Raw genomic sequence first — 24,318 nt, forward strand, 5'->3', positions numbered from 1 at the left:
AAAAAACCGAAGAAGGTCTAAGATTCATGTTGGACAACATGAAGAAGAATAACTTAAGAATTATCGGCATTATGGAAAAGGAAGAATCACACAAGTCCACAGAGGAGAAAGTTGAAGAGCTGCTAGAAGAACATTTCCCTAACATCCTGAAAAGTGAAAAGATATGCATTCAAGAAGCTCAATGAACCCCAGGAAGGACAGACCCTTAAAGGAAATCACCAAGACATATAATAATCAAGCTCTCCAAAATCAAAGATAAGGACAGAATCTTGAAAGCACCTAGGGAAAAGAGAAATGTAACATACAAAGGCAAGCAAATCAGATTAAGCTCGGAACTCTCAACAGAAACCATGCAGGCAAAAAGGCAATGGGGAGATATATACAAATCTCTGAAAGAAAACAACTGCAACCCAAGAATCCTCTACCCAGTAAAGCTGTCAATCAAATACGATGCTGTAATTAAAGCATTCCAGGATAAACAGAAGCTAAGGGATTTTGCCAAAGCCAACCCTGCAATGAAAAACATCCTAAACTGAGTTCTGTGGACTGAGAACCAACAAGAACAGACAACAACCAGAGATTGATGTACATGGCAGCATCACCTGGAACTCAATCGACAAATGAAGAGTCAAGAACAGAATAAAACTATCAGAACAAATTCAGAGGATCTGGGAGGTCAGTCTATGATCAAAACAATTACAATGTGAAAGAAGGTAAACACAGAGGAACAGAGATCCAGGTGGTTAGAAGGTCAGGTAGATTACAGGAAAAATAGACTGCCTCAAATGGAGGGAAAAAGTTAATGGAATATAAGATAACCACAATGGTGAAGTTGAGGTAGGGGTTTAGGGGGCAGTGGAGGGAGGTGACGGTAGAGCACAGGGTAGGGGGCAGACACATCATAATCCAGGTGTTGGGGAAGGCAATAAATGAAGGGGGAGGAGATGGAAGAACAAGATAGATAGGAGAACACTGAGACAGGTTTGCATGCAGAGGTAAACAGAGATGCATGCTCAGCCTTGGAACAACAGGGCTCTGGGATACAGGGATCTAGGCATAGTTTGAATAAGGGAAATAATAATAAGATGCTTGACTGTCTTATGATATTGGTTTCCCTTGCCTACTATTGTAAAATAGACACTTGAGTGGGATAGAAAGGAATGTTGGGAAACAGGATTACAGAAAATGTATAAGTCCGTCTCCAGCCTATAACTGAATGGAATACCTAAAAGGGGTTCTAGAACTTGCCCAGTGAAATAGCCCTCTTATGGAGCCTTTGCAGAGTATAGGACCTTATTGGGTGGAATCCTGAGTCCAATTCAGAACCTTCTGAGGTGGGACATTCCCACTAGAAAGGACAAACAGACCAGCGTGGAACAGTTAGAGTGACAGAAGATACATCTTCAAAGAAAGATCATCAGGTCAGGAAAACCCCAAAACAAAAATGTCAGCATGACTGGCTACTACAGCAATAAGCAAGCAATCAAGTTCCTTCAGGACAAACTTCCCTCTAAGACTGAAACTCAAATGGAACATATGAGCAGGCATATAAGCTTGCTGACAACCACACTGGTCTACTGGTGACTGGAAGAGGGGGAAAGGCAGCAATGAAGAAATGGGCTGAGTTTAACCACAGTCCATAGACTCCTGTTGGCCTGAAGATGAAAGAGAGAAGAGGAAGGGCTGGTTGGTCCAGAGTGTGGTGAGACCTGGGGACTCTTGAGCCCATGGACAAGGACATAGCCACAGAGGGCTAGACCTGAGAGTGAAGCATCCAGCTGATATGAAGTGAGAGGAGATGCACAAGAACACCCAAACTTGCAGATAGTACCCATTTGACCTAGCCTTGATGGCTTGATAATCAGAACACAACTAGAGGAAGATAAAAACAAACAAACAAACAAACAAAAAAACTACAACAATTTTTGATGAAGGAAATGAGGGTAAATTGCTACAATTTGATGAACCTGACCTATACTCATGGAGGTAGTAACTCTAAGTCCCAACAGAGAGAGAGTAAGTCTTCACATCAAATATCAAGGTAGGTAGGGATGGGCAACTTAGACAATGGCTATCTACAATGAGGGGCCAATAAAGGCATGAAGTGACTGGCTTACAAGGTTTCAAGGGGGAGATTAGTTTAATAGTGTGTGGGGAAAGAAAGAGTCCCCGCTGAATAGTTTTCACCTTGTCTAAATAGGTCTGGTTAAAAGAGATAGGGATAAGATTCTTATGACTCAACAGTGAGTAATTGTTATCATGACTAATTGCGACTGTCACAATTGTAAAGGTAGAAGTTTTGTAAGAAAAATGGGGGTATAGTTAATCTTACAATCCAGAAACAAAGGACCCTAGGATCATCAATGGAGAAGAGCACAAGTGGAATGCGAGACCGCAACAACACCAGAGATGGAGGCAGAGATGGGGACATGGAGAGAGGGAGCAACTGAGGACTCTAGATTCATGGGAAGAGAGGGACTAAGAGGTGGCAGCCAGGAGGCTGACTTGCAGAATGTGCCCTTTGGTGGTATAAATTATTGTATATCCCAGAGTGTTTAAAAAAAAAAAAGGAGCTAAAGTGAATAGAAACACTGTTAACTGATAGTACATGGCGGGGATTATAATCATTGTAATTAAACAAGGTATATGATTTGTTGTATATAAAACTGATGATCTGCTCTGTAAACTTTTACAATACACAATAAAAAACTTAAAAAAAAACAAAGAGGAATTCTGGGTGTCAGACTCTGCTAGTTTACCCCTTCTGTTCCCACAAATAACCAGAAGCATTTGTTTAGCTTCCAGGCTTACTTGTTGAGTAGAGAAGTTAAGAAGACCAAATCCTACCTCACACAGGTAGGAAGATATCAATTTGCATTTGCATTTTCCTTGCTAATTTTTGGCTGTCTCATAAAACATCTCTCTACCAGGACCAGATACAAAGTGGGGAACATGCCAATTCTCTGATGCTCCCCAAGGAAGACCCAGAGAAAAGATCAAGGACTAATGTACAAGTTACCCCCTACTGTAAGGCCCTTTCTCTACCATCTTAATTTGGGATGGGGTGGTTGAAAGAGGATTAGAGGGCACTCACTAGACAGCCAATGCCTTGCCCCTTTTTCCCCTTTCAGTAGCCCTAGCAGTATTTTTTTCCATGTGGGTTCTTTCTATGCCCTCAGGCTGCACAATGCACTCACCAGGGGGCGGGGAATGGGTTTCTGTGGTTTCTTTGAGCCCAACTTCTTCATGGCATTGTAGTACTTCTTCTGTTCTTCAGTCATGAAGATGTCCTGACCTCCAAAGTAAAGGGGGAAAAGAGAGCAAGCAATTACAACCGGCTTTCACTTATAACGGGTTTGGATCTAAGGACTGGTACTGACGACCTAGCCCTTTTTTTCTTCTCAGAGGTCCGTTTAACGGCCCCAGGGTGAAGGAGATCTTCATTTTTGGGTTCTGAGCTCTGCCCGTCACTGGGTGCAAAGCAGCTGGGCTACTCAGTCACAGGGTAGAGTCTGGGTGGTGCAGCCGTTATGTGCTTGGCTGCTAATCAGAGGTTGGTGGTTTGAACCTATGACCTGCTCTGTAGAAGAAAGATGAAGCAGTCGGTTCTGTAAAGCTTTTCAGCCTTGGAAACCCTGTGCGGCAGTTGTCCGCTGTCCTATATGGTTGTTATGAGTCAGAATCAACTTAATGACAATGAATTTGATTTTTGGTTTTGGTCAGGGAAGGGTAAGCTTGAGCAATAACTGTGAAGACAGTTCCATCTCACAGTATAATAAAATTTGGGGGACCTACTTTCCTGATAAAAGTCTGGAAACATGATAAATAAATTATATCCTGGCTTTACTGTTGTTAACTTCCTTCCAGTCAGTTCCGACTCATTGACTTTCTGAGGCTGTAAATCTTTGTGGGAGCAGAAAGCCTCATCTTTCTCCCAAGAAGTAGTTGGTAGGCTCAAACCTTTGACCTTGTGGTTTGAAGTCCAGGGCTTATCCTACAGAGCCATTGTGTTCCCTTCATCCTGGCTAGTGGTCCACAGATTTCAGATGATATTAAAAATTGAGAATTTCTGGTGCAAGAAAGCATTTTGGGGGGTTTCTTAGAGTTTGTTGGGACAGGTTTAAAAAATGAATGATAAGAGTAATTTTAAAAATTTGCCTTGGAAAAAGTGTTTACCATTTGGCACATGTAGGGAAGCGAGCTCTCTAAGAATGACCTCTTCAATCCCAATTTGCTACTGATGCCCAGGGGTTAACATGGATACAGTTCAGACAATTTCTGCTGACCGCTACTGCTATGGCTCTGCTATTTTCTTTTTACTCCTGCCTCTAGAGCCACTTGAACAAAAGATAGCTAGTAAATGGGACCAACCATCTACTGCAAAGGCAGTTCTGGTGTGTGCTGCAGGATAAGCACTGGACTGCTAACCACAAGGTCGGCAGTTCAAACTGACCCACTGTGAGTCAGAACTGACTTGATGGCAGTTAACAACAACAACAACCAAACACTGCAAAATACAACCCTCAACAGAAAGTGGTTCATATGCAGTGGGGCTAATGCCACGCTGAGGCAATATGGATTTCAGAGAAAGAGAGGGGCATTCTCTCATTAGAGATAGGAACAGAAGTGCTTTTCATCTGGGTTGACCTCTGACCACTGGTAGGGAGGGGAGGAGACCTATCTTTTTCTTTTGTTGATTGAAGTTATCAATGATGACACCAATGAACAGGTTCAGGGTGAAGAAGGAGCCGAAGATGATGAAGATGACAAAGTAGATGTACATGTAGATGTTGTCCTCATACTTGGGCTGCTCTTCAGGCTGTCAGAGGGCAGGAGAGAAAGGAATCCAGTCAGCTCCTAGCGTGGGGATCATGTGGGTGATTCCAGCATGCCAAGGCCACCAGTCACAACTAGGACCACTTAAGCTAGGGGGATGGGAGGCGCCAGCAAGCTGGTGGGGGAGCCTGAGCTTCTCTCTCTGCCTGTCTCCCTGCTGAGTAGATACTACCCCTGCCATGACTACTGTGGAAAATAGGCAAGTCATCAGTAAGGGGGAGAGGAGGCTGTCTGCTGGGAAGCACACTGTTATTTCAAAGAGAACTGAAGAGCAGATGGCTCCACTGGGGCCAGGTAAAAATCAACAGTCTAATCATCTAGAACCAGCGTAAGAGTGGGGATTGCTGACAGGAGGAAAATGATCTAAAATCAATGAAGTAAGCAATGAGGTTCCAAAAAAAAGCGACAGTTTCTCTCTCCCTCCCTCCCTTCGTGTTGAGGAAACTCACCCTGCCTTTTGCTTTCTAACCAGCAAGGAAGAGTGTGGCTTCCCCATGCACATCCTTACCTTCCGGGAATCTACAGCTGCATACATGATGTCCATCCAGCCTTTAAAGGTTGCCTGACAAACAGAGTCCATCATTAGACTGTGCCTGTTGGGGGTAGGGGGTGGGATCTAGGCAGGGTCCCCAGAGGCCAGGTTTAGGTTCAGGGAAAACACAAGGCAGAGAGTTTGGCTGTAGCATCAGGAAGACATCAGATTTCCTGTTTGCTAATACAGGTCTCCAGGAGGCTTCCTCTAAGGCTCTGAAAATAACCTCACAGTCTGGTAAAAAAGCATGTTGAAAACTAAACCATTGGATCAATACTTTTACAAAAAACCTTCAAAATAGGTCTAATAAGGTTGCCCAAAATTAGGGAAACATAGGTGTTTAGAATTTAGCACTGAGAGACCATTACAAAAAAATGATGTTGAATAAGAAGTGGAGGTCTGAAAATGTCATAGCTACATTGTTTTACACAAACTAAAACCTGGGTCCGAAGTCTGCCCTGGTGGCATAATGGGTTACATATTTGGCTTCTAATCACAATGTCAGTAGTTTAAATCCACCAGCCACTCTGCTGAAAAAGTTAAGGCTTTCTGTTCCCATAAATATTTACACCCTCAGAAACCCCATATAGTGGTATGAGTCAGAACTGACTTAACAGCACACAGCAATATGCACATGTATAGTGATGATATGTCTAAAGTAGGAGAGACACAAAGTCACTCCATCCTTGCATCTAAGAAGCAGTCTAACTATATTTCTTCCAATACAGATTTATTTGTTCTTCAGATAGTCCATGGTACTTTCAATATTCTTCTCCACTACCATAACTCAAATGCATCAATTCTTCTCTGGTCTTCCTTACTCATTGATCAACTTTCACATGCATATGAGGCTACTGAAAATACCATGGCTTGGGTCAGATGCATCTTAATCTTCAAACTGACACCTTTGCTCTTGAACACATAAAAGAGGTCTTGCACAGCAAATCTGCCTAGTTCAACACATCACTTGATTTCTTGACTGCTGCTTCCATGAGATTGACTGTGGATCTAAGCAAAATGAAGCCTTTGACTTCAACCTTTTCTCCATTTATCATGATTTTATTTATTAGTACAGTGATGAGGATTTTTGTTTTCTTTACATTGAGGTGCAACTCATACTGAAGACTGTGGTCTTACATCTTCATCAATAAATCTTTTAAGTCCTCTTTGCTTTCAGCAAGCAAAGTTGTATTATCTGCATATTGCAGGTTGTTAATGAATCTTCCTCCAGTACTGATGCCATGTTCTTCTTCATATAATCCAACGTCTCCAATTATTTGCTCAGCATAGAGATTGAATAAGTATGGTGAAAAAATGGAAACCTGGCAAACACCTTTTCTTGATGTTAGACCATTTATCCCCTTGTTCTGTTTGAAGGACTATCTCTTGGTCTATGCACAGGTTCTTCATGAGCATGACTAAGTGTTCTGGAATGCCCATTCTTCATAATCCACACAATTGAAAGCTGTTGCACAGTCAATAAAATACAAGTAAACATCAGTAAAGCACAAGTAAACATCTTTCTGGTTTGCTCTGTTTTGAGCTAATATCCATCTGATGTCAGTAATGATATCCCTAGGTCCATGTCCTATTCTGAATCCAGTTTGAGTTTCTGGCAGTTTCCCATCAATGTACTGTTGCAGTCATTTTTGAATTTTGAATTATGTTCAGCAAAATTTTACTTGCATGTGATAATGATGTTGTTCGATGATTTCCACAAGTTTGATGAATGTTTCAAGTCGAGGGTTGAATTTTTTTCTTCAGTTCTTTCAGCTTGAGAAATGCTGAGTGTTTTTCCCTTTTGGTTTTCTAACTCCGGGACTTTGTACATTTCGTTATAATACTTGACTTTGTCCTTTTGAGCTGCTCTTTGAAATTTTCTGTTTAGTTCTTTTACGTCCTCATTTCTTCCAGTCAATTTAGCTTTTCTAAGCTTGACAGCAAGTTTCAGAGTCTCTTCTGACATATTTTGGTTTTTTCTTTCTTTCCTACATTTTTAGTGATCTTTTGCTTTCTTCCTATTTGATGTTCTTGATGTTTATCCTATCACTCTTGTGGTCTTTTATCATTAGTGTCTAATGCATCAAATCTACTCTTGAGATGGTCTCTAAATTTAGGTGGGATATATTCAAGGTCACATTTTGGCTCTTGTGAGCTTGTTTTCATTGTCTTCAACTTAGCCTGAACTTGCATATGAGCAATTAATGGTCTGTTCCACAGTCAGCCCCTGGCCTTGTTTTGGCTGATGATATTGAGCTTTTCCACCGTCTCTTCCTGCTGATGTAGCCAGTTTGATTCTTGTGTATTTCATTTGGTGAGGTCCATGTGTATAATCATCTTTTATGTTGTTTAAAAACAGTATTTGCAATGAGTAAGTCATTGTTGTTGTTGTTGTTGTTAAGTGCCATCGAGTCGGGTCCGACCATTGGCCTTGTAAAATTCTATCATGCAATCTACAGCAGCACGTCTATCACCAAGGTCATATTTTCCAATTACTGATCCTTTCTGTTTCCAACCTTTGTATTCTAATCACCAGTACATTTTGATTGCATGTTTGATCAATTTCAAATTGATGAATTTGGTAGAATTTTTCATTCTGGTGTAGTAAACCATATGATTGTTAAACTCAAAATAGACAGTACTAGTCCATTTCAGCTTAGTAATTTCTTGGATATCGATCTTAATTTGTTCTATTTCATTTTTGACAACTTTCAACTTTCCTAGATTCATATTTCATATGAATTATTGACGGATGTTTGCAGCTATTTTTACTCATTTTGAGCTATGCCCCCAGCAAATGAAGGTCCCGAAAGCTTTACTCCATTTGCATCATCAAGATCAACTCTACTTTGAGGAGGCAGCTCTTTCCCAGTCACATTTTGTGTGCCTTTCCAACCTGAGGAGCTCATCATCTGGCATCTTAATTGACAATGTTCCGGTGCTATTCATAATATTTTCATCTTCTGGCACTATATCTGACAGTGTTTCACAGCTATTCATAAGGTTTTCGGTGAGTAAACATTCAGAAGTAGTCTGCCTCGCCTTCTTCCTAGTGTCTTCATCTGGAAGCTCCACCGAAACCTGTCCACCATGGGTGACCCTGCTGGTATTTAAAACACTGGTGGCATAGTTTCCGGCACCACAGCATGACAAACTGACAGAGGAGTGGTGTTGCATTTCAGTTTTATGTACTTTAGAGTCTAAGCTTCTTTATGGTATCATCAGTTCTTTATTCAGTTAGTGGCTCCAGCAATGCTAAACACAGCACCTTGTACACAGCAGAGACTCTTGGAGCACAGTGTTTGACTGGCTGGCTGAGTGTATTGGCCTCGTGGAATTGCTCAAGTTCAGATTCAATTTGGATTCAATTCAGTCCATTTTCTTGAACAGGGTTGGGACAACAAAAACCTTTGGAGTGAGTGGAACCTCTGACCACTCCATTAACTTTTCCTTCTACTACTATCTAATAAGGAGCTCTAGTAGCATAGTGGTTATGAGTCAGGCTGCTAAACTCAAGCTCAGCAGTTCAAAACTACCAGCCATTCCACCAGATAAAGATGAGGTTTTCTGCTCCTGTAAAAATTTACAGCCTCAGAAACCCTATGCAGGGTCACTGTGAGTCGAAACTGACTCCACAGCAGACCACCACCACCACTATGTAATAGTAAATGCTTCGCATGTATAAAATTAGGTTGGGAGCTTCACCTGAAACGCTACATTTAATTCTCCCAACAGCTGTATGATATAGGCACATAGTAACAGTTAACACTGATTGGGTAGTTATGTGCTAAGCTCTGGGTGGTCACAATGGTTAACATATTCTGCTGCTAGCTGAAAAGCTGGAGGTTCGAATCCACCTAGAGGTCCTCCAAAGAGCAGTCTGGTGATCTACTTCTGCAGTTGTCAGCCGCTGATCAGAGCCCAGCTCTACTTGGACACACATGGGGTCACCATGAGTCAAAATCAACTTGATAGCAACTGGTTCTGGTTATGTGCTAGGCACTGTGCTAAGAACTTGTAACAAGTTATCACGAATATGCTCAACTATGCAATGTAAGTATTATTACCCAGATTTAATAGATGAAGAAACAAAGATTCACAGAAGGTCAGCAAGCTTTCCAAAGTTAACAAAGCTAATTAATACTGGAGCCTGGTTCAAACTTATGCCTGTCTGATTCCAAAGCCTATGTGCTAGCATTGTATCATACTGTCTGGTATGATACATGATGTAAGGAAATGCTAGACTCGATAGGATGAAGTCAGGTAAGAAAAGAATTAAATCCTTTCTTAAAGACTTTCATCTGGGGTTGAGCAGCCATGAGTGGCAGCAGCATGGCACTGCTATATTACTTTCTGAGTTAACTTTGTGTTATAGTTGTTGTTAGGCGTTTATGAATAGTAACCTGTGTACAAAAGAACGGAACACTGCCTGGTCCTCTGCCATGCTCACAAGAATTCCTATGTTTGAGCCCATTGTTACAGCCACTGTGTCAAGCCATCTCATTGAGGGTCTTCCTCTTTTTTTGCTGACCCTCATCATCCTTGCTTCTAAGGAACATTCTTACAAGACAGATTTGTTTGTACTTCTATGCAGTATTCTTCATCAAACACGGTATTTCAAAGGCATCAGTTCTTCAGTCTTCCTTGTTCATTGTCCAGATTCTGTTTCACATTCATGAGGTGATTGAAAATACCCTGGTCAGAAGCACCTTAGTCATCAAAGTGACATCTTTGCTTTTGGATACTTTAAAAGAGATCTTTTGCAGCAGATTTGTCCAATGCAATACAAAATTTGATTTCTTGACTTGTTTCCATGAGCTTTAATCGAGACTCAGAGTAAAACAAATCCCTTGACAACGTCGTATTTTCTGTTTATCATGAAATGTGCCTATTGTTTTGGCTGTGAGCATTTTTTGTTTTGTGTTGAGATGCAATCCATATCAAAGGCCAGAGTTTGATCTTCGTCAGTAAATGCTTCAAGTCCTCTTCTCTTTCAGCAAGCAAGGTTGTGTCATCTGCATATCACAGGCTGTTAATGAGTCTTCCTCCAATCCTGATGCCATGGTTTTCATGTAGTTTCATGAATTATTTGTTAGCATACAGACTAAGTGTAGTGAAAGGATACAACCCTAACACACACCTTTCCAGATTTTAAACCATGCAGTATCCCCTTGTTCTATGTCTCTTGGTCTATGTATAGGTTCTTCATGAGCACAATGAAGTGTTCTGGAATACCCATTCTTTGCAATGTTATCCATAGTTTGCTGTGATTCACAGTCAAATGCTTTTGCATAGCCAATAAAACACAGGGCAACATCTGTCTGGTTTTTCTGCTTTCAGCCAAGATCCATCTGGTATCAGTAATGAGAGTCCTGCTGCAACCGTATTTGAATTATCTTTAGCATCATTTCACTTGCTTATGATATTAATGATATTGTTTGATAATTTCCACTTTCTGTTGGATCACTTTTTTTTTAGGAATGGGCACAAATATGGATCCCTTCCAGTTGGCTAGCCAGGAAATTTCAAACTTCTTGGCATAAATGAGCGAGTGGATCTAGCATTGTCATTAAATTGTTGAAATACCTCAATTAGTGTTCTGTCAATCCCTGTAGCTTTGTTTGTTTTGCTAAACCCCTCAGTGTAGCTTGGACCTCTTTCTTCAGTACCATTGGTTCTTATTTATATGCTACTTTCTAAAATAGTTGAATATTGATCAATTATTTTTGGTACAGTGGTTCTGTGTATTCATTTCGATGCTTCCTGTAATCATTCAATACTTTGCCCATAGAATCCTTCAATATTGCAACTTGAGGCTTGATTTTTTTTTCTTCAATCCTTTCAGCTTGAGGAATGTAAAGAATGTTGCTCCATTTTGGTCTTCTAACTCTAGGTCTCTGCACATTTCATCATAATACTTTGTCTTCTTGAGTCTCTCTTTGAAATCTTCTGTTCAGCATTTAAATTTTATCATTTCCACTTGTTCAGCTACTTTACATTCAAGAGCGAGTTTCAGTCTCTTCTGACATCCATTTTGGTCTTTTCTTTCTTTCCTGTATTTTTAATGGTCTTTCTTCACGTAGGATTGTCCTTGATGTCATCCTAAAACTTGTTTGGTCTTAGTCATTAGTGTTCAGTATGTCAAATCTGTCCTTGAGACAGTCTGAGGTTCAGGTGGAACATATTCAAAGCTGGTTGTACTTTGGCTCTTTGGGATTTGTTTTTTAATTTTCTTTAGCTTCAACTTGAACTTGCATATATGAACAATTGATAGTTTGTCCTGCAGCTGGACTCTGACCTTGTTTTAACTGATGATATTGAGCTGTTTTACCATCTCTTCCCACAGATGTAGTCAATTTGAATCCTGTGTAGTCCATCTGGCAAAGTCCATATGTATGATCATCATTTATATTGTTGAAAAGGGTATTAGCAATGAATACATTGCTGGTCTTGAAAAATTCTATTATGTGATCTCCAGAGTAGTTTATTACCAAGGCTGTATTTTCCTAGTACTGATCCTTGTTTCCAATTTTCACATTCCAATCACCAGTAAATATCAATGCATCTTTGACCAATTGCATCTTTGATCAATTTCAGACTGCCAAAGTTGGTAAAACCTTCAATTCCTTCATCTTTGGCATTAGTGGTTGGTGTGTAACTTTGAGTAATAGTCATAGTAACTGGTCATCCTTGTAGGTGTATGGATATTCTTCTATTACTGACAGTGTTGTACTTCAGAACAGATCTTGAAATGTTCTTTTTGATAATACATGTGATGATGCCATTCCTCTTGAATTCGTCATTCCTGGCATAGTAAACCTCATAATTGTCTGATTCAAAATGGCCAACATATGTCCATTTCAGCTAATGCCTAGGATATTGATCTTTATGCATTTCCTTTCATTTTTGACAATTTTCAATTTTCCAAATTCATATGTCATACATTCCACATTTCAAGTAGTAATGGGTATTTGCAGCTACTGCTTCTCATTCTGAGTCCTGGCCATCTGGAACTGAAGGTCTCCAAAGCTTTGCTCCATCCAAGCCATTAAGGTTGACTACTGTAGGAGGCAGCTCTTCCCCAGTCATATTTCAAGTGCCTTTCAACCTGAGGTTTGCCTCTTCCAGCACTATTATCAGACAATGTTCCATTGCCAGTTTTTTTCAGAAGTAGGTCACCATGTGCTTCTTCCTAGTTAACTCCAATGTAGCTATTATGTAGAATTGTTCTGATCAAAATTGCCACCACTTTCATTTTCTCTTAAGTACTTATGCTCTTACTCTTTAATCAAACACTTTGTCCTAGGGAGAGAAAATGATCTGCCACTTCATTATGCTGTAGGAATCTTTATTGTTGCTCAGCAACACTGACTCTAGACCCAGTGAAAGACTCCTTGCTCTTTGAAGAACTATCTATATGTGATTAATGTGACATGAGCAACTTAAAAGATTAGACAGAAACCTTAGGGGGTAGTGGGGTTATGATAATGGGGAAGAAACAACTCAGAAAAGGAGAGTAAGAATGGTTGTACAACTTGATGACTATAATCAACGTCATTGAATTGTATGTGCAGAAACTGTTGGTGTATGTTTTTCTGTGTAGATTCTCAACAACAACTAAAAGTCCATTTGAGTATGGTCGTATAGAAGTCAGTAAGTACTTAGGAAAGATGTGTCACTGGAACTGGCCTGGGAAGTAACATAGCTTTCTTGGGTCTACTAAGAATAACCGTGATCCCAGAAGCATAGCTGAGGAAGGACAATGGGTCCTTTGTTAGTTCTGAAAACAGGACTGAAACATAACTAAACTTACCACTTGAAGAAGGGCCAAATATCCTGCCCCAACGTTGTCAAAGTTGATCTTTACGTTCTTCCACCTGATTTCTGTATTGTTCCCTTCCATGAGCTTTTCACACTCAGTTTTATTGTTGACATCTTCAATTTCAAATCGAATTTCAGAAGTCTCATTAAAACAGTAGTGGTACTTTCCCGCAAACAGGTTAACTCCCATGATGCTGAAAATCAGCCAGAAGATGAGACACACCAGCAGTACATTCATGATGGAGGGGATGGCGCCCACCAAGGCATTCACCACCACCTGCATTGGAAGGGGGAGGTTGCTGAGTGTTGGGAGAAAGTGGGGGAAGCACATTCTTTTGATTTCCAGGAGGGGAATGACACTGTGTGACTTGCTGACTATGGGAACTTTAGGTCCATGTGGGGGAGGGGGGGCAACATTTTCTAAGTCAATGAACTATATTTTAGGGGGTGATTTTAATAAATCACATATTATTTCAAGTAATACAAATTCCTCTGCCCAAGTTGACCTTAGGTCTTCTCTCTAGGAAGCAACCTGGGACAGAAAAAATATTTCTTGAGACAGAAAAAATATTTCTTAGCCCAGTCTTGCTCCCCCATGGCTGATAAAATATGGTCCCCGGGGAAAATCTGAATAATTTCAAGCTCACTAGTTGTCTTTCAACAGACATTCCCCCTCTGCAAAACAAGGTATAATTGTTCAAAATCACAGAGAACTACCCCTTGGGGTTAGCAGTGAATCACTCAACAGTATATAAAGTCTGTTTTATGACTATGCAAGGCCAGTTATCTTATTTCAGGCAGTAGCTGAGCATGCATATTTTGCAGGCTCAAGAAAAAATAAAAGCTATATTCCCTCTACCAAACAGGATAAAATAAAAATCTGAACAGATGTGCTTTTCAGTCAGTTCATTATTCTTCTGTTCTCCCCCACCCGCCCCCTCCCCCTGGCTTTGTATGTTTCTAGAGCTAAGAGTTGCCCCCTGCTGGCGGAGCAGCCACTACACATTGAGGGCTAGATACTGTGATGTCTCACTGTTCAATCCAGGCTTGACTTGATTCTTCACAAGCTATTAGAAATAGTAATTAGTTTTGTTTGTTTTTGGAGAGTTTTAGGTGGGCTAAGAGCATTGCTCTTAGAGCCTACAATTTGGCATACTACTAAAAATCATTGACTATAGCTCACTAAGATCTTGCTTCACACTACAGATGAGAGTAGTCAGACAATACTTCCACTGTTGTAGCAGTTGTTGAAACTTGTAGAGGAGTTGAAAATGCTTACAAAAATAACACTGTGGTGGTGGGGCAGAAACAAAGCTGGGAGTAAAGATCCTCATTTCTGTCCTGATTCTCACTTGCTGCTGTCTGAAGCACGATTGTCCAGGCAAGAAAGGTTACTCTAGAATGGGAAGAATGTTTCTTCCTTTTCCTAGTAGCCTAGGAAGATCAATGGAATTAAAATTAAAACACTGGCCATAAATGAAGTCTACCTTCTCCTAATATTTTCTTAGGAGGAGGTGACAAGGGTTATTTTGTCCCTGCAGCAATTTTTCAATACAGGTAAGAAACATGTGACTGGCTGCCAACTAGCACAACATCCCTAGGGTGATGCTGTAGGAGGCACACCAGGGGGCACTTGTGGGCTCTACTGTGGGCTCTACTTAGGTTTAGGGTTTCCTTATCTTATGGTTTTGCCTTAGATTGCAATGTATGCATCAGAACATGTGACTAAGAAAAGCGATCTGATACGCCCTATTTGAAATAAATAAAAAGGCAATGATATTCTGCTAGGGACTCACTCTTCTTCTAGGTTAAAATATTGATTTTGTGTTTCTCCAATTCATACAAGAAAGCCTTTAGATTGAGAGGCAGTTATTTCTTAGACCAAGAAATCTCTTCCAAATCTAATAGCTGTGACATTAGTATAAAATGGTTATATTTCAACTGCTGATACAAGGAAAGCCAGAAGATCTAAAACCTGGAAAACCCTCAAGTGTCATTTTGGATAATGATACTAACATTTATTTATTTGGTAATTATTATTATTTGTTACCAAATTAGCCAGGTGATTAGACTTGTATTTTACCTCTTCATTCTACAGTTGCTCACTCTTTGGTGAGAACACCAAAAAGCAATGAAATGTGCAAAAGAATAGGCAAAAGAAGGATGGTCCACAAATGGAATAATCATTCCCCAAACAGTAAGAGAACTACCCACTGCCATTGAGTCGATTTCAGCCATAGATAATGCAAAGACTCAAAGCTCAAGTCTCTGTGACAGCATCTTGCAGCAGAGCTAAGTGGAGGTCATGACCTTCTATCAGATCATCACAACTGTGCCACTGACAGTAGGCCCTGAGAATCAGAAACCAAGAAAAACTGTTTTCCATCTCAATTCAGAGTCTCCTTCTCTAGGTAACATCTCCTGACTATACAGAGGGTGATGGCGTAGTATTTACAACAGGGAAGAATAATTAGCTAATTGACTAAGTGATCTCTTTGTACTTTCATACTGATCAATGGAATCAATACACAAAAGTATTTACTGAGCCTCACTCTGAATGATGTAAAAACCCTGTAATATCCAGTGTACTTGTATGATGCAAATATACTAGCATCTATAAGTCATAATCAAGGGGAAACTTCTCACCCTAATCAGTTTTATGACTGAAATAATTAAAGGAGTTGATAAAATATATTAATAATTCTTCCTTGCTGTGAACATTAGCTGAAAACTACAATATGTTAAATAGAAATCATTTAACTGAACTCATAATATAGCTGTCTTTGTGATAGTCTTAGCAATCAAAGAACAAGAAACCTTCCTATTCTAAATCCTTATACTACAGATATTTTATAAATGAGAATTCAAATTTCCCTGGGTAGTTGCTTAATAAATTGAATTTCCTCTTCAGCTCTTGGTATTCCACATTGACTTTAATTAAGATGAATCTCATTATTGTTAAAACTAGATATTGGTAATATCACTCAAAACTAGGCTCTTTCAAATTTATTCAGTTATTTTTCCAATGGAAGTTTTTACTTAGCAATCTAATCAATGAGGAAATTCCAATAGTACTAATCTGTACAGCATTTCTGTCCTTTCTAAAGGGCTAGTACATTATTGTTGCTCATTAAATACTACCAAATCTGTCAATTAGCTTTTAATATCTGGCAGAGGGAACATGGCTTTAATGGACAACTGTGTACTGACAATCAACAAAAATGCATGCATGTTTCATAGCACTACTATGATAGATATATCTTCAAAATTTAATAGCACAGCACAATTTTTAGATGATTACTATGGAGGAGAGAAAAGCAAAGAACTACATTAAGTATTCCTTTGCCAATAGCAAGAGTGTGTCAATGTTCTGGTCTTTGGTTTGAGGAAGGAGAGAAGAAGACAGGAGTCAGTGTTCCAGGACACGGTAGGGTCATGTTCCTTCTCAAGTGAAGGCTGAGGCCTACATTGGAGCAGCACAGTGACAGTTGAGCTCAACTGCATTGATGGCATTCAGTTCACGAAGGTCTTACTTAAAGATTTCATATTTTCAGCGTTATTTCAAGTATTAACATACAGAGGAACCCAAACCAAAGATTGAAAAACATATACACTTCTCACCACCCTCCCCATTGCCCGAAAATAAAAAGAACATTTAAATAATATGTATGAACCTAATTCTGTTTATTATTGGGGCACTTACTATAAATTTTTGCAAATTCCGTATTTTCTTCTTGTAGTTACTCTTCCACAGAAGGGCTGGGAAACTTCAGGACAGGAATAGATGGATCCCTGGATCCTCTCCACCCACCACCCACCCAGTTACAATTAGGACTGCTGGCTAATTGGAGTAAACCACAGAGAGCCTATACTCACAGCCACTCTCGCTAGCACTGATGGTTCTAAATTCCAGTCTGGGGTTCAGACTGGCTCTTGTCCATATTATCTTACTTGAAAAGATGTGATATAGATGTTTCACTTTCTAGTGCTTTTCCAAATCAAACGTTTTATAGCTCCGTGCATCCATTCTTGACCTCTGGACTTTTAAACTGCTTGAAAGTCGACAAGTAAAAGACAGTCCAGGGAGAGTAGGGAAAGGAGGAGGAGCTAAAGGGAAGAGGTGTGGCCACCAGAAAGCCTTCCCTATCTAAATCATTCAAAGGGTCTCCTCCTAAGCGCACTGGCATCTGCTGGCCCTAGATGGAGAAAGGCAACAACATGAGTCAGTTGGGCATTTTTTCTTGGCCTTTCTTCAGGTCTACCAATCTCATTTTAGCTGATCCAGGATTACTGTGATAGGACAGTGGGGGATCAAAGTCTACCAAGTTCAGGCACGAAGTTGCATGTACAGTCTTTAATAGACTTCTTTTAACGGAATCTTGACCTCAGTTTTTCAGTCACCAAGATGGATTATAGATCCGTTCACAAAAATTGTATCATCTATTTAAAAATTTTAACTAATGGCTTCTGAACAATGTGGAAAGGTGGGCAGAATAGGGAAGAAGAGCATTGAATCCTATTTTCAAGGATACCATCTTAATCCTGTTCTGAAAGACACCTTCTCTCCCTCAATTTAGCCTGAGCTTAAAAATGGGCTCATTGCAAGCATTCTCTCATCCAAGGGAGCAAGACTTAGAATCCCAAACTGTTTATTATTATTAACATAAAATTATGCTGCTGTGGATACCTGCGGATGGTTTGGGGCAGACTGCATAAAGCTTACATCCAGTGAACCAATTGTGACTGTGCTACAGAAGAAACATGAGTTTGTTGCAAAAAGTATTTGTCCAAATTGATTAACATAGTGAAATCCAACTCCCAAGTCCCAGTGAAAGTTTCACTTCCTGTACAACTGTGGGTGGCTTCACAGAACAGTGGCCAGGGATCACAGATGAGGAATGAATGAAGCAGCGCTGTCCTGGTATTTAGTTTCTCCAATTAACCTCGCCTCATGTGGACTATTGCAACAGTTTAGTTTTTATTCCTACATTCTGATATTTGCACGTTTAAAAACATATCCTCTGGTTTACTCTCCTGCATGTATTCAACATCTGAATTAAAATGAGCTTTCTTGGTCTCGTTAAGTATAACAGACCTCTCTGATTAACAGAGGACAACTACTACCACCAAAGTCAGTTGTCCGCTTGATTTGTGTGTGTGTGCACGCATGCATGCACACATACACACTTAAAACTGAGAGACAGGAAAAAGGCCCCTAAAAGAGGGAGCCTTATTTCTAAATTATAAGTGTGACAGCATATATTGCTTGAATTTAGGTGATGTTATCACCAGGCAGAAATAGGAGGTATCCAGAAATTTCAGGAGAACTAGCTGATATTCCGTCATCTAGTTATTTTGACAGTGTTAGGATAGGGCCAGATAGCATGGGCAGAGGGGTCAGGGGTGAGGAGGAAAGCTTTGCTATCAGACAGAGGCTGCCAGTCCTTATGGGACTGGGCTGAGAACAACAAGGTGCAATAAGAGGAATCAGAATAGAAAGAAAAGCATTTCTTCTCCCAGGGTCATGCCAAATTCTGCTCCATCCCCAATTCCAGGCCTGCCATCGGGTCTTTATGGCTTTTCTCAGCCACTTCCTCAGTGACGCCAGGACCACAGTCCCCACCTGGCTGGTATCCCTACACAGCACTCTCCCTGCCTGCAGCCTATGCTTTTCAGTGGGTCTGTGGGTTACAATTCCCCTTCTTTGCACCTGGTGATTCTCCCTATTTAATCAACAGCCCAGAAAGCCGCCCCAAGTGCTACAGGTAAGCCAGGCCAAATGAGAATAGCCAATGTTAATATGTTCTGCGATGGCATGTTGTTGGGAGTGGGGCCAATATTAATGTGATGAGGCAGCTTAATGCAACTCCCCTTCGCACAGGGCAGGTGCGAGGGAGAAAGAGTGGAGGATCCAATCAGCGGCTGCATCACAGAGTTCGTGTTTGAATGCTCTTTCCACCACGTGATCAGTTCTAGCATGCTTAAACAGTTTCCACTGGCATGCAGAAGGATCAGCTGCTCTTAGGATCTTACCCTCATCCCTTCAAATCGTGATAAGGCTCTTAAGGGTCTCAAAGCTCTTAGGGTCCTAAGGGACTTTATGGCACCTAGTTCCGAGTAGCCCAGGGCATTAGCTATAAGGCTGACTAAAGAGACCTACACAGAAACAGAAGAGAAAAACAAAAAAAGGAAAAAAAAAAAAAGAAAAAGAAAACAGAGGTTCCAGAGAGTTAGAATGAAGCCCCTAGCACTGATTATACAGCTCTGGGGCCCCCCCACCAGGTAGAGGAAGTGGGTAACACCAGCTGCCTACTTCAACTTGACTCAGACAACCTGGAAGGAAAGGTGGTTGAGAGGCAGAAGAGAAAACACAAAGGGAAGAGAAATTTGAGAAAAGGCAGTAGAACATACATACACGTTGGAAAAGGGTAGAGGCTAAAGGGAGAGGGAGAAAGTGAGGAAGTTCCATTGGAAGGAGAGGAGCCTGAACAGATGACAAGAACCTTACCCTCGCCCTTTACAGTCACTGCAGGTCCCAGAAGTTCCCATTAAATTAAGCCACACAAATTTAATGGTACCTATGGAAAAGAATACAGATAAATACACACACTCCACACCAGGGGCCCCCTCCTCAGTTCATTCACCATGAGATTTCCAACCGGGCAAGCTCCCTTACTCCTGGTTGACAAGAAATCATGTGTTTGACGATTTGCTGAGTTACTACATCAATAAAGGAAACAAATTCAATGAGTACCGTTGACTTTGCAGTTCCCAAGAAGAAAAGAACCAAATGAGGAAACTCCTTGACAGAATTGTGGCTCTATGAGAATTCACTCAACTAATTCTTCTTTCTTTTGCTTTTAATTAAAACCGTCCTTCCATAGTTCAATCATAACCATGCTCTCTTCATGACCATGAGAACTTGGCATGGGTTTGACAAGTGAATCTATCCTTTTCCTTGTAACTACTATTGGTTATGAGGCTGCTGCTTCGTTCTGTTGTACGTAGGGTTGCTATGAGTTGGAACCCACTTGATGCATCTAGCAACAACCACTCTTTCCCTCCCAAATGAGCTGTCCTCAGGTCTGTGACTTCCAGGAAAATCTTCTATTAGTACTCTCATTGGATAACCGCTGGAAGGAATCATGGAAGCATTTTTTCCTTCACTTTATAAAGGAGGAAATGGAAATCCATACACAGCAGTTTGTTCAGTGTCACCTCAATAGTCTGGGGTCTGGATAAAAGATCCACACTGTCTGACTCCCGGGTTAGATGATACCATCCCAGCAGGATTACCTGTGTCTGGACAATCAAGAGTTGTATATATTGTCAAGCTGGGATGAAGTCTGTAGCTCTCCACGCCTAGACTCATAGTCCAATGCTTTCCTGTTCCTTTAGAGATGAACCCACCTTGTACTATGAGAGCCCTTAGGGTTGTAACCAGAAGGTTTCCTTAATAATGGACACTAACTGCCCAGAGGGCTGCCTTGGCCTGATCTGAGAGAATGAAGGGCATCAGAGGGGCACCACCCTGAAAATATCTTCAGTTGCTGAAATCCTAGATTGGCTCTGGGTTTCCTACAGCAGCCTTTTTCTTATACTGCAGAACAAATTCTAGGCTAGGTTAAGAAGTTCCCACCAACAATTTGTCAATTCCCCCTACGGAGCAGTAGTAGCTGCAGGTCTATACAGCCTAAACCAATAATTTTAGGCAAATGCAAAGAGGCAAAAAAGGGAACAATCCACAGTTCAGTTTCATGTGCTGCTCTTTTTAGCTCGATCAAGGGGCTTTAGTTCTTTGATTCTGTACTTCAGAACTGCACAAAATTAAGGGGGAAAAAAAGAAGACATAAATAATGAAGCAGCATGACTGGCAGGGAGTTGAGTGGAGGGCCAGAGGTAGAGATGGGCAAGGTGTAGGCTCTAAGGTTGCAATTTAAAACAGGGACGTGAACCTTTGTCTCTGCATGTACTCATCATGATTCATCAGAGTAGGTATCTTCTCTGGAGCCCTAGGTAGGCAGTGTCCAAAGCAAATTAGGAACTAGATGCTGCCTTATTAGTCTACTGAGCTCTTTGAAGGAGAGATGGTCCAGAGTTCAATTTCGGCCTGAAACAAAGGTCCTAGAAACCTCAAATAGTCTGATCAAATAATCTTGTTTCTTTTTGCCCATCATTATCAGTAAGGATCTATATGGATGTGTGGTTTGCTTACTATAGCCAAATGCAGCTAACTCTTAACCCCAATATTCAAAAACTGTCAGATTCATAGTGAGACTTTAATAGGTACATATGAAGCTAAGTTATCCCATCTCAAAGATGAACCTGGGTTTAAAAGACCCCTGAGTCAGCTTCATCCTGTGGAACTCTACCAGGCAAAGGTTACAAAACCAAAACATCAAGCTTAATAGGCCTTGAATGGCTATAGGCCCCATAAAGGTCAAGTGGACCCTACTCTTTAGGGTGGGTGTTTTATCTGATAGCAAATGGGCCTAAAGTGGGGACAAGGGTGGAGGAGATGTGGAAGCAGCTTTGAGCCAATAGGCTCTAAGTATGGCTGAGAGGTCATCTGCTGTTCAGTGGACCCATCTGGAGGAGAAATCCCAGAGCACAACTCAGAGGTTCTAGCTGAGTTACAGACTAGCAGCTCAGGACTCTCTTATAATCTTGAGTCTTCCTAATAAGTCCTCACTAGGTACTTAGAAGATGACTCCTGGTGTGGTGCTATAGGATCAGCACAGGACTGCAAACCACAAGGTTAGCAGTTCAAATCCACCAGCCACTCCTCAGGGTCACTATGAGTTGGAACTGATGCAACAGCACTTAATAACAACAATGGATACTTAGAACACTGCTCAAAGTATGCTTTATGGACAGAATCAATCCTAAAGCAAAACAAAATCAGTTGAGAAAAAGTCAAAATTCAGGGATCTATGGTTACAGGCATAGAAAAAAAGGGAAAGATACTGGGTGATTTTTTTCAAACTAATATGGAAAATGTCAAAGAGTGTATTTCCATTATTCTGAATTCAGGATGAGGTGAGTGGTATTTGAAAGTCCCCATCCCTAGACACAAAGTTAATTTACAGGCCAAGGTTTTCAGTGTTAAAAAGGACCCGAGCCAAACTAGATGTGGCCCCTGGTTGGGAACTCATGACTTATATAGAAAAAGAATTAACCTTGGGAGTTGTCTGGATTATTACCATGCTTCCAGGAAGTACCATATGTACAGCTATTATGGGGCAACAAGGAAGAATACAAATACAGTAAGTCAAAAACAAACTCACTTGCTAAGGAGCAGATTCCAACTCATAGTGACACTGAATTTTATACCAGCAATGGTGTTTAATTTAAATCTCTTACTGACAGTTGGTAGAAGATAGGAGGCCTTCTCAGAGCCACTGTTAGACCCCATGCTGTTGTCGTTAAATGCCATTGAGTTGGTTCCAACTCATAGTGACCCAGTATAGGGTTTCAGAGGAGCAGTCAGTAGGTTTGAACCACCAACCTTGAGGTTAGCAGTATAGTGTTGATCCTACAGCACCACACCAGGACTCCCCTACTAGTAATGTAAAAAAATCGAGTGACTCCCAAAGGCTACAGGGATTTATGGATAATTATCAGTGTAGTGGCTACGAATCGGGCTGCGAACCTTAAGGTCAGCGGTTCGAAACTACCAGCTGCTCCGCGGGAGAAAGATGAGGCTTTCTACTCCCGTAAAGATTTACACCCTCAGAAACCCTGTACAGGGTCGCTATGGGTCGGAACCGACTAGATGGCACTTAACAACAACAACATCAGTTGGCTACAAGCTTTATATTGCCCTGCTACCTAGTATAAGTGACAAAATGTTTGCTAAATAAATAGTGATGTATAGGATACTAATACTTTTGACAACTATTTGTGTACTGAAGGAATGTGGGATACGCTGGAATTCTGGGGCTGTTCAACCCAGAGAGAATAGAATGGTTCCAGTCAGGGCAGATGGTGGAGGAACAAAACGCCATGGTGGGGAAGATATGTGCACGTAAATTTCTCCAGAGCAGCTGGGAATGTGGTAGTGGAGGTTCTTGGAAGGTCCAGAAGATTGGGGGGGGGGGGGTGCACCTTCTAGGACTTCACTGGTGTGCCACGTGACTCTTCAGTGGTCCTGAGGAATTAAGAGTGAAATAAAGACTATTCACTTCCCCTGTTCTCTATGAGAGCTGATGCCAGTCCATTTCTTAAGTTTTAGAGGTCAAGCTTTTCATCTGTGGAAGGCAGAAATCCTTCCATCTAGTTACCAACAGTGCTGATGGATTACTGAAACCTCCTGCTAGCTCTCAGGCTGGCCTCCTCTAAGGCCACACCTCTGGTTCATTTTAAGGACCTCCTCACCCCATTTAGGCATTTGCCTAAAGACTTGCTTTCTGAAATGTTGTTGTTGTTGTTAAGTGCCGTCGAGTCGGTTCCGACCCAAAGCGACCCTGTACAGGGTTTCCGAGGGTGTAAATCCTTACGGGAGTAGAAAGCCTCATCTTTCTCCTGTGGAGCGGCTGGTAGTTTCGAACCGCATGGGACAATGTTGATTATCTCCTAGAAGGAGTCATTACAAGTTTAAGTTGCAAATATTGTACTGGGAAAGGAATGCATTTTCAGAGCAGAACTCATTACTTGTGCAGAGCACTGGGCTCTTGTTACCTCATGACAGATTTCCATTCTCCTCTCTCTAGATACCAAGGGCACTCTCTAGTTTAGTTCACATTGCAGCCAATAGGTCTATATTTCAAATGTACCAACCCAGCGCCAAACACTCCACTTCCTTGGCACTTCTCAGCGCTCAGCAGGGAGTAAATGCTCCATATGCCCTGGTTCTGAAATTCCCATTTACCCTTTCTCTAAAATGCTGATTTAGCTGGAAGAAAAAAGCTGTAGTTAATTATACAGAATCAGAGACCAGTCGTTGTTAGTAAAGCCAACAAGGAATAAGTGCTGGTGGGGTGAGAAACAGTTATAGTTGATTCAGCTTCCGACCTGAAAAATAACAGTGGGTAATAGCCACCAAGTCTCAGAGATGGTCTTGGAACCTAGAAGAAAGGATTGTGTCCGGTTTGATTGTCACTGTGGAAGATTTCAATGTGTGGGAAGAG

General features: G+C 41.1%; 1 protein-coding gene across 4 annotated transcripts in view; it reads right to left on the reverse strand.

Annotated features, from left to right (window-relative positions):
* SCN8A (sodium channel, voltage gated, type VIII, alpha subunit) overlaps positions 1-24,318 on the reverse strand; it is a 212,250-nt gene that overhangs the window by 14,868 nt on the left and 173,064 nt on the right. For 3 of the 4 annotated variants that reach the window (XM_006870027.1, XM_006870026.1, XM_006870025.1), the window contains exons 20-24: positions 19,223-19,345; positions 13,182-13,466; positions 5,345-5,398; positions 4,682-4,819; positions 3,198-3,302 (exon numbers count right to left, since the gene is read on the reverse strand). In XM_006870027.1, the coding sequence (XP_006870089.1) occupies positions 3,198-3,302; positions 4,682-4,819; positions 5,345-5,398; positions 13,182-13,466; positions 19,223-19,345 (705 nt within the window). The remainder of the gene's footprint in view (positions 1-3,197; positions 3,303-4,681; positions 4,820-5,344; positions 5,399-13,181; positions 13,467-19,222; positions 19,346-24,318) is intronic. The other variant, XM_006870028.1, reaches the window with a different exon arrangement.

The sequence above is a fragment of the Chrysochloris asiatica genome, unplaced genomic scaffold (assembly GCF_000296735.1).
Source record: "Chrysochloris asiatica unplaced genomic scaffold, ChrAsi1.0 scaffold00138, whole genome shotgun sequence".
NCBI classification, from domain to species: domain Eukaryota; kingdom Metazoa; phylum Chordata; class Mammalia; order Afrosoricida; family Chrysochloridae; genus Chrysochloris; species Chrysochloris asiatica.